The sequence below is a fragment of the Lacerta agilis genome, chromosome 4, assembly GCF_009819535.1.
Source record: "Lacerta agilis isolate rLacAgi1 chromosome 4, rLacAgi1.pri, whole genome shotgun sequence".
Lineage (NCBI taxonomy): Eukaryota > Metazoa > Chordata > Lepidosauria > Squamata > Lacertidae > Lacerta > Lacerta agilis.
The window spans coordinates 26,515,859-26,529,842 of record NC_046315.1 but is presented as its reverse complement, the minus strand read 5'-3'; the positions used below and the strand labels follow the sequence as shown (position 1 = coordinate 26,529,842).

At 38.2% G+C, this 13,984-nt stretch overlaps 1 protein-coding gene across 12 annotated transcripts in view; it reads right to left on the bottom strand.

Annotated features, from left to right (window-relative positions):
* Window positions 1–13,984, bottom strand: part of NBEA (neurobeachin) — a 364,492-nt gene that overhangs the window by 238,386 nt on the left and 112,122 nt on the right. For 8 of the 12 annotated variants that reach the window (XM_033146495.1, XM_033146496.1, XM_033146500.1 and 5 more), the window contains 4 exons: window positions 10,332–10,486; window positions 8,512–8,638; window positions 4,113–4,166; window positions 1,859–1,986 (listed from right to left, as the gene is read on the bottom strand). In XM_033146495.1, the coding sequence (XP_033002386.1) occupies window positions 1,859–1,986; window positions 4,113–4,166; window positions 8,512–8,638; window positions 10,332–10,486 (464 nt within the window). The remainder of the gene's footprint in view (window positions 1–1,858; window positions 1,987–4,112; window positions 4,167–8,511; window positions 8,639–10,331; window positions 10,487–13,984) is intronic. The other 4 variants (XM_033146505.1, XM_033146506.1, XM_033146499.1 and 1 more) reach the window with 2 other exon arrangements.

Here is a 13,984-nt window from a genome sequence, read left to right as displayed (position 1 = left end):
TTCATGTAAGACCCATTTGAGTTCAATGCAGTTTGGGTTCCATTGGAGTTTACAATTCCAGACCAAGTCCACCTCTCCGCCAATCCCACTTTCCTGCCTTCTTACTTACTATTCCAAGGTATGGTATTGGCTGGCATCTTCATCCTCCTTAGTCTCAATGTTGCTTCTGTAGAACTTGAAAGCATAGAAGAGGATAGGGACTAAACTACAATAAGTTGGCTCTGCCTGTTATTGAGCCCAGCTCCACATACTGTTAGGCTCTATGCCTTCTGCCCTACCTGCCCCCAATGGGTACCAGCCACCCTACTGTGGAGAGAACAGAATGTGTTCCAATTAATCACCAGTAAGGGGGTTATTCTGGTGATTCCTCCTTCCCCCCAAGAACGTCTGACCTTATAAATTTCCTGGTATTAGTTTGAGACCACAATTTCTTGCTATGATGAACACTACCTTACAAACAAGATATTGAAGTTCAAAGTAACCTACTGATTTAAAATAAAAAGATACAAATTATATGACATAAATAAAAAGACACATTATCTTTCAGATTTTAAATATGTCTGTTTATTCAAGTATCAGATGCAACTGCACTACAATGAATTGTTGAGATCTGCTACTATGCACTGCAGATAAAGATTTTCCCGTCTCTAACTGGACATGGGACAATGCTCAAAGCAGATTGTGCTGCGACCAAAATTACCCCCAAAATCCTGTGGTAACAGCTGCTGCTTTTTTCCTCCTGTGTAGTGCTTCTTCCCCCCTGCCCCAATCTCTCTTGTCAAACAGTATCTTCTGCCAAATAGCATGGAAATTGTCAAGACCCTGAGCACTGCCTCCACTGGAATGCAAGCATGTTAATGTCTATTGTGAGCATCTCTTTAACCTTTCATCATTCACATTCAATCATTCCCTGAACCTGACTGCAGGCATACTTATGTAATACGGCACCTCTTCAGGTATATTTAACTAAACAAGATTTTTTTGTATAGGAAGCATTCAGTATTCTAGAGAGTACAGAGGCTGGAAAGCCACATTCAGGTATGCCATTTCAGCACACATCTCTTATGTCAGCATCAAGTAACACAATGAAAAGCCCTGCAGAGCATATGCATCAAATTCCATTGAGCTATAGAGAATACACACAGTAAGCAGAATCCACATGTTGTTTCTGCTTATGACAGAACTAGTACTGTATGCAATTGAAAAAATATATCCCTGCTGTGAAATTTATAATAAAATTTAATTTATGGATTTCTTTTACATTATCAGCTACTGCTGCAAGTGCTTGAGAAGGCCTATTTCAATATATCTCTATATAAAAGTTAACTGAGATAATTAGCAAAGATGAGCAGATACTCAGTTACTTCATTAAGTGCCCTGGTAGCAATGAATTCTCAAGTGTAACTGGTTATTTTTTCCCCAGTCCCTGTGAAAGATGTGAGAATGGGTGGCAAAATGTGTAAAGTGATGGATGGGGGAGGAATCAAAATTTCAAGCATAGGGTCTGAACTGGTGGTGATTGACTGTCATGGACCATTTGGGTGCAGAGGAATGGTGGCTACAGGTAGTGGTTAGTGAGAGGAAAGTTTAACCACGATCCTAGTTGGGATAACACACATTGCTGAACCTTGGCCTAGCTTCCAAGTACAGGAAAGAACAAAGCAGCAGCAATCTCCTCTTTGGGAGCCAACAAGTTTGCACTAAGCCACAGTTTGGCTCAGTGTTACATGTGAAGATGGCCAATGCATCGACATCAGATAGTATATATGAATTATGTTGGAACTGAAAATTTGGTCGAGATGTCATAATTGCAAGCTCTACTTCTTTAAAAGAATTAACAATAATGATAAAGTATTACCTTCTATTAGGAGCTCTTGTCCGTGACTGCCCAGCAGAGTACGAGACAGGAAAGGGGCAAAATCCACAAAGATTTCCCGTAGGAGTGGGGCCACTTTTTCCAAAGCTCTCTCAAGCTTTGCAGTGATGCTGTTGAAAACAAAGTACATTGGGTCTAGAAATACAAGCAACGCAAGATATCACACAACTTATTGATGCTTCCCAGAATTTGAGGAATGTACATCTCCACAGTTAAAATCAATGGGTCTACACTAAGTATTACTTAGCTAGATATTACCCACAGTAATTAAAATAATTTAAGCTAATACAGCAACACAGGTATCACCAAAGTGACAAAACCTACTGCATCATAATATGTTATATATACTAAATAAATCAGAGTCTATCATTTTCTGTTTTCCTCAAAAGAGATAATATATGGATAAATTAAAATATGTCTGGCCTTCATACTGATGCATTTATAACATATAAGCAATTTAAAGTTTAATCCATTTTTTGTTTGAGTGCTAAACGTTATTTGGAAAACACTCTACCTTAGTCATGATTTCTTTGAAATTAGTCCTCCCAAGTTCAGTTGCACCCATTTCATGTTAAATCGTACTCTGGATTGTAGCCTTGATTTTCTTAGGCCACTTGACTAAATGCTGGGCTTTTCTTTAGCATGTGCTCATGAGTGTGCAGTTAAGTTGGCTATTTATGCTAAAGTAAAGCAGTACCAGATTGGGAAAGTGCATGTAGACCATCCCCCTCAGAGGTATTTTTGTTTTAGCAATCAAAAGACCCAAAAACCTAGCCATGGCCAACATTTTGCATCTTGTGCCAGACACAAACATATCAGCCATTGACCATTTCAACTTGACAATCAGGTTTCTTTTTAAACATCAACACCACCACCTCAGGCAGTACTATTTTTAAAGAAGAGTTTGCAATGGTTTATTAACTTGTTCAAATGTTTAAATCCCACAGTTTCTAATGTACAAATTAACTTAATTTTGCATTCTTTACAAGTGACATGACAAAGCTATTACAACTGTCCCATTCAAATAACCTTTCAAACATTGGGTCATCAATTATTGCTTTATTTATGCAGTGTATACATCGTATGTCCAGTTTCTATTCTCATTTTCTAGTCTGATGTCCTTGCAAATCACAGCCAAAAAGTACTTTATTTTTGTAAGACATAAACTTAGAAAGGAATGTAGAAAGTGCCTTATACCAAATCAGACCATTGGTCCATCTAGCTCAAGTTTTGTCTACACTGGAAGACCGTGACTCTCTGGGATTTCAGGCAGGGGTCATTTCCAGCCTTATATGGATATACCAGGGTTTGACCCTGGGAACACCTGCATACAAAGGAGATGCTCTTCAGGTCTTCCCCATACTGTATTGTCTCTACCCACTCCCCACCCCCCATTGCTATGAATTGTACAGATATTACCAAACACTAAAGAGGGAGAAACAAAGAGTAGTTAAGGAAAACACCATTTCATTAATTTTAAAGTTTATTTCCTCTTTTCCATGTGTTCAAGGCAGATTACAAATATATATAGTATAACAAAATGAATACAATCATTCATAACGTTAATAAAACATGGCATGAACTGCTTCTTTAAATAGATAATGTTAACCAACTTGGAGATGGACATATTTATTATGTTATTAGTTTAAATAACTAATAAATGGAAATAATTTATTAATAATGGCAAAAATAGCCACTGCTAGGTACATCCTGTATGCTTTTCACCCAATAAAAAGGAAAGCAACTTTAAATTACCACTACCTATTAACAGTGGTGCACATAGGGCTGAACTTTGTGGCTGAAGGTGAGGCCCCAAATGCCTGACTAGAGAGCAACTGATGAGGAGACAATGATGGCAAACAGACCTAGTGTCAACATGAACATCTAAAGGGGTTCCAATAACACTGTTAAGTTGAGGGTCTAAAGTTAACTAGTTGCACCACTTCCCATAAGCTATCTACTATAAATTCAAAGCCATTTGACATGTTTTTATGATGTAGCAGGTCACAGCAACTATGTATGCTTACGACAGCTAAAGCAGAACTACAGATGATGCACAGTTGTAGTTGGAGCTGACAGCTCTCTGGTCATCTTTGCAGGACCACAAGTTTGCAAAATCACCCAGGACTGGCCTAGACTGTTCAAAAACTGTTCTGTAAATATCTGAACTCTGTCCTGGATCCCCAGTGGCCAAGATTTCACATGCTTTTTTTTGGGACTGGAAATTTATTTTTACCTTGAATATAGGAGCTCATCACAACTGGATAGTTTTTGGTGCATTTGTGAAACCCTAACATAAAAACAAAATAAAACAACTATTGCACATTTAAGAATCAGAAATAGATGTGAGTGCATTGTATCTACCAAAGGCCAGACTGCATTCCACCCGGGGAGGGGGCCATGTAATCTATGTGGCAACCACAGTAGATGGTTCAGGAAGATTGGTTTGGGGCGCAAAGCTATCAAGATGTTATCAGGAACTGCTGACCATTACCTCATGTGGTGAGCCATGTAACTGCAGTCTCTCGAGGTTTGAGACCTTGTAAAAAATAAGCCCAGAACTTGTATATTCCATAGCTGCTTAGCCTATGTTAGTAGGCAGTTCTAGTAATAGAACATGGGACTAAACTCAGTACTGAGCCAGGTCCCGGTGCAGTTGAGAATTCAAATGAGAAGACCAATCTACACCATAGGCTATCTATCTATATTATTATTATTATTATTATTATTATTATTATTATTATTATTATTATTATTATACTGCCCTATCTCCATAGATCTCAGGGCAGTTCTACATATTGCAGGGGAAATGCTCAAGCCTCCTCTCTTCCACGACTGCAACGCTATACCAGAAAGAGCATGTTAATATGAGCACAGTCTCTTAAATATAAGCATTATCTTTTTTATCATCTTAGAGGACTCAACTATTCCACTGCTTACAAGAACAAACTTTAAAATGGCTAAAGCACTGCTGGATTATAATGGTGCAAGTGAAGCAATTGCACCAGGGCTCATGCCTGCAACTCTGTTTTATAGCCCTCCTAGAAAGAGCATTATGAAGCAAATTGTGCATATACAGTTCTCAGAAATTTCTGAGAGATACGCCAGCCCCACTGCTTCTGCCTTTCAGACTTTTTAGTAAATCAGCTAAGTCAGGACTGTGATTAACATGGGAGTTGTTTTGGTGCCAGGCTATAGGAATCCATGGGATCCTAAGACCTGCTGTTTTCCCTTCCCCTTTCCTGTACTTTTTTTTCCTGTTTCTGCCTCATTTTCAAGCCCTTGGGATCTCCACAGTTCTAAAGACCTACATTTTGTAACTTCAAAATGTGAAAACTTTGCAAAGAGGCTGTGCAGGCGCTTACATCCAGGCTCTCATGAAGAATTCAATGTATAGTAAACTTACATTAAAATGGTATACATGTCTATTGAGAAGCAAATCTCTTTGTATTCAGTGGGGCTTACTCCAAGCGAGGTGGGTACAAGATTCCAGCCTTTGCTTTTTTGTGAGGTTAGGGTGGAAAGGTTGATAGTGAAGGGGTTAGTACTGCTGCAAATAAAACAGAACTTATAAGCAGCCTACTATGTTCAAAGTCAATTTATAAAGGAGGGGTTTAAAATCAAATCATACTTGTAACACAATTAAATTATTATTTAACAGAATTGAATTTATTATATTACATTTTTAAATCCTGTTAGCTATTCACAATGGTTTTCCCATTAGGAAAATGGAAGCAGGTTTTATTTTTCTACTGTGCAATTAGGGAAAACACAGAATGTGTGTTTTTCCTAAACATTTTACCTGTAAAGGTAAACCTGTAAAACTTAAAAAAATTAAATGGAGGCCTACCTCCAGTGGCTACAGGCCTCAACTAACTCCTCTTAGGAATCAATCCAACCTGGGAATAAGCTCAACTGAACACAAGTGGGGTTTACACACAATAATCAAGCCAGATTGAAGCCTTGGAGCTATACTAATCTGAAGGGGTAAGGTCCCAGAGAAAATTATTTTGCTTTATAGTACAAAGATATATTACTCTGGTTAAAGAAACAAACATTTGATGCAAGCAAGTTCCCTTTTCCATTCATTTTAGACCTCCTTCTGTTTCTTAACAACAATCAGGTGGAGAAGAGTAGGCTGAGAGTTGGTGACTGGGTCAAGGCAGGAAATAAGCAAAACAAGGATGAACAAAGTGAATTTAAAATGTGGAACTGCACATGCTCAGAGTATTTTATTTTTGTTTATCAAGGTTGATAAATGTTTTGCAGGTGTTTTGCTGAGTTGCGAAACTATACACACATGGAGTATTTTTGGTAGTCACAAGACATATTTTGTGGTACTTTATTTCATGAATTCATTTTGGGGAGAACAGAGGCCCTATTTGGGGAAATAAACTACCGGTAGGGCCCCCTAACCACCTTGGACCAAGAGTATATTTTCTCCAACACAGTTCTACTGAGCATTTATTCTGACACAACTATCAAAGCCTATCCTAAAGTTATTCCCCAACCCAATAATGCTCACTCAGTTGTTATAAAAACACATGGAAAGATATTTATGGAATCAGAGCCAGCCCACCAATTAGCCTCAGAGAGGCAGTTGCCTCATGGCGTAGGCTGGAGGCAGATCTGCCCCCAGGAGCACACTGTTCGCTGCCTCAACAACAGAGGAGGCAGAGGAGACGGTGGAGGAGAAAGAGGTGGGGGCGGCCCCATTTTCTGTTTTGCTTCAAGTGGCAAAATGTCCTAGGCCGGCCCTTCATAGGATATCCAACTGAGTAAAGAGATATAAAGCTTGTATTCTTTGTGATTATTGGAAATTTTCTCTTGGGAACAAATTAAAAGCATATATATATAACTGGCCATTACTGGAATTTTATCCTCCTAAAGAAGCATTTTGTTTTCATTGTAACATGCTCACAAAAGCAATGCGCACGAAAGCTCATACCAAGAACAAACTTAGTTGGTCTCTAAGGTGCTACTGGAAGGAATTTTTTATTTTATTTTGCTTTGACTATGGTAGACCAACACGGCTACCTACCTGTATCTGGAGACAAAGAAAGGGGGCTTAGCAATTGAGAGTTAGAAACTGATTATTTTGCTATTTAAACTAAATGCAACTGTGCAGTATAGAGGCCATAGGAAGAAATTTTTAAAAAATAAGGTTGTCTTAATATATACTTATGGAAAACCATGTTTTATGTAAAATCCAATGACATTTTGAATGGTGAAATAGAAGAAAATGTAAGAAACCATAGGGAAAACTTCTACTTATTAGCATTTTTAATCACAGAGGAAACACACTTCTGAAATTAATGCTTAAATAAATACAGTTCAACAATCACAAAGTGGGAATCAATAGACTATTCCCTAAGCAATATAGCTATTTTAATATCCAAGAGAGCCAGCCAGAAGATGACATTCCAAATGGACTATCAAAAAGCCTGTAACACAATCTTTGACTTTCTAATAAGGACTTTTTTTCTAGATTGATCAGTGAGCAAGGAGAAAAGTAGGCACATAATCCGTCCATAATTTTTTTACAGTTATTTGACTAAGATGGATAGGCTTTATAAAATTTGATTGGCTATCAAGACACACAAGAGCAGCTTGTAACAAACATAGTTTTATACACTGTATTATATTTCAATGGAAGCTGGCCATCTGGCCTGCAGTAACCCTTTTCCCACATTCAGTGAACCTAAAAAAGGTTCAAAATATATTAATCTCTTTATAACATTTGCACTAAAATCCCTCTGAAATCAGCCAGTTAGGATTTATTGGGAAGGGGGAAAATACATTCTTTTCTATGATACAGTGCAATCTATGATACAGTTACAGAGCTCCTAAGAAAGGGTCATGTAGTCCAGCCCTCTGTACACCAAGGCAGGATTCTCTATATTGAAAAATGTTTACCCAATCTCCGATTACAATTACCCATTTATATTTTTTTCTAGGCAACACGATCCATTTTCAATTATCAGGAAGATTATCATAAATATTTAACCCTCCTGTGACCTAAGTCCATTGCCTCTTGTCCTGCTCTCAATAATAATTGGTATTTATGACAAACAGCTTACATTTGAAGATAATATTAACCTACTTTATTTCCACCTATTATTATTTTTTGTCTCCAAGACATTATGGAGAAGATTTGGCTAAACTGGAATTTGCTAGTCACTTCCTTTGCACTGATAAGCACAAACAAAAACTCCCAATTTCCACAGAATATTTTATACGTTTCATTTTAACCTTATTTATTTCTAAATTTATATAACAGTTTTCCATGAAAATATATGAAGGCAAATCTAGTTGACTGAGAAAAAGGAGTAGGCTGGTTTCTGTTATGCATGGTCTAACTTTTTATTTTATAATGTTAAGAGTTCAATGTCCTTTAAAATGGCAAATTAAAAAAAAATGCAAATCAAAGGTTCTCAACTGGTAAATGTATAACTGTTCTATCTTGATTGTGAGTCTATATTTCTACTTAAGGGCATATAGGACATTTAGCTGGATGAAACAAAGATCTACCTAGTCCAAAACTCTGTTCAAGAATCCTTGTATCGAGCAGGTTCTAGGTGGTCCAGTAGAAACTGCCAATCAGTCCACCTCCTAGAATAATTTATAAACTATACCTCATGTTTTCAGCTGAATCCTCTGGCATTGGTGCAACTGTCTGAACAGCAGGTAGGTTCTTACTGGTAGCACCATTCACAAAACTAGAGGACGACGATGACGATGACGATCCTGAATCCACTGCACCTATCCCCAAAACAGAGTACATTCAGTCTGAAAAACAATGCATCAACTTCACAGTAAATAAACATATTTTCTGAACATCGTAACTAAGGAACAATTGACTTAATTTTTTTACAAATAGCTCACGAGACAAAAATTAAGCAGAAAAGCTTTCCCCAATGTAAGGAGCTGGGAACTATCCTACATTAATCATGCTTTAGTCACACTGAAATCAATGGCTCTTAAACTAGTCAAAAATTCAGTGGGATTAAAGTCTGGATCCATCTGAATGTACTCAACCAGAAAGTACTAAAAAAATTTTTTAATTAGATTAAATCTATTCCCTTTCACATCATGAGGTTAACATCCTGCTATATATATTTAGACTATTTCAAATTCCTCCCATAACAATGTAACGACTGCCATGGGGGAAGGGGGACTCAATATCAAATTATTGTACTGAGGAGGGGCTAGTAAAGAGAACTTAATTTACAAAAGTCTACAATCCAAATGATAGGAAAGGGTTACACACATGGCTCAAAAATATTCACCTTCAAATACTTTTTTCCAAACCGATTCCTGTTGTTTAAACATTCATCATGATTTAAATACTAAAATTAAAAATCCAGGTCTAAACTATTGTCATCCCCACATGACAATTCACTACTCTAAATCAGCAATACAATCTGATTTCTCTTTAAAAACAACAACAACCCTACAAAACATTTTCAGTGTCATACAAAACTACTTTAAGCAGAAAAGGGGAATTTGGGAACAGAAAATGCCTCAAACAGTACAATCCTTTGCATGTTTACGCAATTTAAATTCTGCTGTAATCAACAGCAACACGACTTGCTACCAGGAAAGTGTGACTAGAACTGCATCCTAAATGACTAAAGTGAAATCTTCACTCTGCAGTAAATTGTTCAGTGCTATGTGCTGGTTGAAAGAAACCCCCCTAGGAAATATTATAAGCTGGGCAGCATCTGGATGTACTGAGAAAAGCTGCCTAGAACAGGCTAAAATTACTATGGACATTATTGTTGGCATATGTTTGCAACTGACATATAATACATACAGGGTAAATGAAAAGACATGAAGGAAAAGGATATAATTTACCCAAATGCAGCTAGCATAGAGCAAGCAATCATCCACAGTTATATTGAAATAAGTGTACAGGGCCCTTGATTAACAATTATGTTATTAAACATCTGAAAAGCCCATACAACAACATTTTCAGAATAGTTATTCCAGTAAATATTTCAAATGGGAAATGAGAAAAATGGCAGCAATTAACTCCCCCATTTTTTTTAATGAATGCCTACTCAGGTAGATTCAAGCATAAGACGACTTACACTAAATCAATAAAAAGTCAAGGACTCTGAGGCTTCTTAGAGAAATTTGCAGGCAACCGACACGCTATAATACAATTAAATGTTTCCAGTGAGCCACACTATTTTTGTCCTTTTTCTACAATTGACTAAATTGTGTAGAAAATTTTGCGAGATTAGATGGATCCAATATAAAATGCAGTATGTTTGCTTATCAAAATGGTTCAGCTGGGGATAATCTTGTGCCTGAGCAGGGTTAGAGAGTGAGAGTGCTTGGAGGCACTTACTACAGAAGTACTTCAAACACAAAAGGATACCCAAATTATACCAACAAAAACAAGCAGAAAGAAAAAGACAAGATTCACAAAAATATCTAAGGACAATACCTGTTGTATTAATCATACTTTTTGGTGTAGCTCCTGTAGCAGCAAATATATTAGGTGTACTACTGGGTGGGAGTCCACCTCCAGCTGTGGCAGTTCCAACTGTGGTCACAGCTAGGCTTCCAGGAGGAGGTTTTTTCACTGGCACTACAACACTCCTGCAGAGGAAGAAGTAAACACAAAATCAGAAAAGGTTACTGTGACAACTGTACCCCCCCCCTCAATCCCCTTTGTGGAAAAGCGCCAATTAATGTTTATGTTCTAGAACAGAGAAGTCGAACACACGGCCCAAGGGTCACATGCGGTCCCCAAGGCCTTTTTTGGCGGCCCTCAACAATATTTGGTGCCCCCTCCAGTCCTCACATCGCTTTTACAAAGCTTGGTAAGCAAGGCACTGGGCTTTTGAGGTCCCCTGATGGGGTCCTAGACTTCTCTGGCCTCCTTCCCAAAGTCACGTTAGAGCTTCCCCAGCTTTGGGAAAGCAGTGTGAAGGCTGGAGGGTTTTTTCAAATTTTGGCCGTGCTCCTCGCCCCACAATGCAGTGTCTGGCCAGGAGGTTCTGTGTCAAAGTACTCTCGTGGGCCACTTGGTATAGAAAGTACAAGTACAAATCCTTTATTCGACCGATAGTCAGAAAGAAGAAAAACATTTCTCAATACAAAATTATAGAACTAAAAACATCAGAGGGATACACAATTAAAAATAGGACAGCACTAGTAAACCTCATACAGATAACCCACATCGAGACATTCGATTTTGCGCTTCCGACACTTGAGCGCCAGGAAGAGGAATTTAGCCACAGATAAGGCTATTTTCCCAGTGGGCTTATTCAGCAGATATGCTACCTGCCTTTCTCTTAATCGAGAGCTAAACTGGGATAAATATGGGGCTATGAGATACTGCCTTAAATCGTTATAAAAGGGACAACTCAGTAGAATGTGTTCTGTGGATTCTACCTCTCCTAAAGCACAATGGCACGTTCTCTGATCATATGGAACTCCTCTAAATCTTCCCCTCAAAACCGCCGAATCAAGAACGTTCAGTCTGGCCGCAGTGAGAAGTCTGCGATATTCCACATAGTGGATATCTGCCAGGTAACGGGCTGGTGCAGCCCGATACACCTGCTCCCCCAGAAACATCCCAGGTTTCACGCGGGCTATGTCCTCGTGTCTGGCGATATCCCCCAATCTCTGAGCGATCACCGCTTTAGCATGTCTATAAGTCATGGACTCTATATAAAGGGAGGACAGTCCGCACTTCTGCACTTCCTCCACCACCTCCCCTTCCCATGGTGATTTAAAATTATCCTTCAGTATCAGGGGGGCCAAACCCACCGGTCTAAAGCATAACTTGAGCCATAGCCATAATTTTGCCTTCAGGGCCACATACCTAAAGGCTTGGCAGCCGGTCTCTAGTCTCATGACCGCACCCGCAACGGAAGGGGGGATCCTGAGAATGGCCCTAAGGAATTGCGACTGGATAGATTCCAATCTTTCAAAATCTCTACGTGAACCCAAAGCAATGCCCACCAGTAGTAGTGGAAGGACTTTCATTTGGAAGAGTCTCAGGGCAACTTCCACTGTTTGTGCCTGTTTCTTGGCATACAAGGATCTAATCAGCAAGGCTGCTTTAGATGCATTTGTGGCTATGTATTCTCTGTGTGCCAAGAAAGACCTGTTTGATCGTACTACATGGCCCAGGTATTTGAAGCAGCTAACCTGCTCTAGGGGAATACCATTAATCGACCACGAATGGAGTTTCGGTCGAGCAGCAAAGACCATTATTTTGGTCTTGGCATAATTAAGTTGGAGCTCATGTTGGATTTCGTATTCATGAAGTTGGACTGCCCTGTTAGAAAGTTGGACTGCCCTGTTATAGAGCAAGGGTGGGGAATGCTTTTCAGCCTAAGGGATATATTCTCTTGTGGCAACTTTCTGGGAGTAATAGTAGACAAAGCAATGGATGTGTACAGTAGGTTACATTCCAGTCACACACATACCAGAGGTCTCTACCCAACCACCCAAATCCATAGCTATCTATCCTCCAACTAGGCAAATAAGAGACATTATCAAAGTTCAAAGAAATTCCAGCCAGGAAAAAGCATTTGAGGTGGCCATGGAGCATGAGGCATGTGGCCCATGAAGAGGATGTAACCTAGGGAAAGTCCCAAGGACTAGATAGAGGACTCTGGAGGGCTGCATTCGGACCCTGGGCCAGAGGTCACCCCTCCCTGGTATAGTTGCTAGAATTTCTGACTCAACCCCTTTTCCCGTAAGGACACATCATCGATCTTAATATATTCAATATCACACAACACACACGCACAAGTGATGATTCATTTTTACTAGCTAATAAGAGAACTAGATGATCTGTATTAGAGTAAACATTTGTTGCAAATATAAATCAGTGTCAAAATAAAAGGTTTCAAGACAACTGTGCAGTATAACATAAAGCTAAAAAAAAATACAAGAATTTGTGCAAGAGGCAGAACATCCTACTGTGCATGTTTCAGTTTCAAAGTTTAAAATAACAATCAAAATACAGCAAAGAGAAATTTAAGATTAGAAGTAGTATTTAAACTGAGTCGTTTAATTTTTTTAGATACAACAAAAAACACACTTTTAGAGCAAATGATACTTTCAAGGGCCTGAACACACAAAGGCCACAATCCAAAGACCCTATTTAGATGTTCAGGCAGGCTAGTGAATACTTTAGAGTTAAAAATGCTATTGCTAAATGACCAAGGCAAACAGTTCATATGTTTACCCATTACAGATGTGATCACGAATATATGTAGAACAAAAGATTTAGTACTTTGAGCAATGAAAAGCTTGAATAGAACACAAATATGTTCAGAATTAGTGTATTTTTAAAGTACTCTGAATGCAGTTAGCTTTTACATTAGATGTGTGAAAGTTACATGAAGTTCCCAGTTAAATTGTGAATGAACATCTCCCCCCCCCAAAAGACAGTTATAGAATCTAGAGACTAAAATGCACACCATGAACAGTTTATCCCCTTGCTTCTCCTGTTAATAAGTCCCTGTAGTTTAAACAACACTTTGGAGGTTTAGTGGGAAAATGGGTGGAAGGGAAACTGCTTCCAAATAACACGTGCTCATTGTTGCTATGTTCTCTTTTAGGCAACCTGCTTCTTAAATTCATTTAAGTTTAAAAAGCCGTTTGGAAATTGTTGGTGCTGGGTTTATGGAAAAAAAACAACACACTGGTGTACATACTTTTAGATCATGATCTACAAGTATATTTTTACATCTGCAGTCTCTATTTAAAAAAAAAAAAAAAAAAAGATTACTTTAACAACAGAATGCTTTCAAGCCAGACATAGCCAATGTTGAGTAATATACCAGACCTCTTCTCTGTGGAAGACTAAAAAAAAAATGAAGTTTTTTTTTAAAACATATTTTTTTGTTAAAGATTTCTTGGTTTACAAAAGTATGCAAACTCACTAAGTTTTTTTTTAAAAAAATTAGTAACTGTGACAATATGTAGTGTATGCATATTTGTTAGTAATGTAGAGAAAAATATAAAAAGAGAATTCATTATGCTTACTCTAGAACAGTTGTAAGTCTAGAGCAACTTGTGCTTCTACAAATATGGTCTACACATTATTTTGATGTGATTTTAAGATGAGTCCAG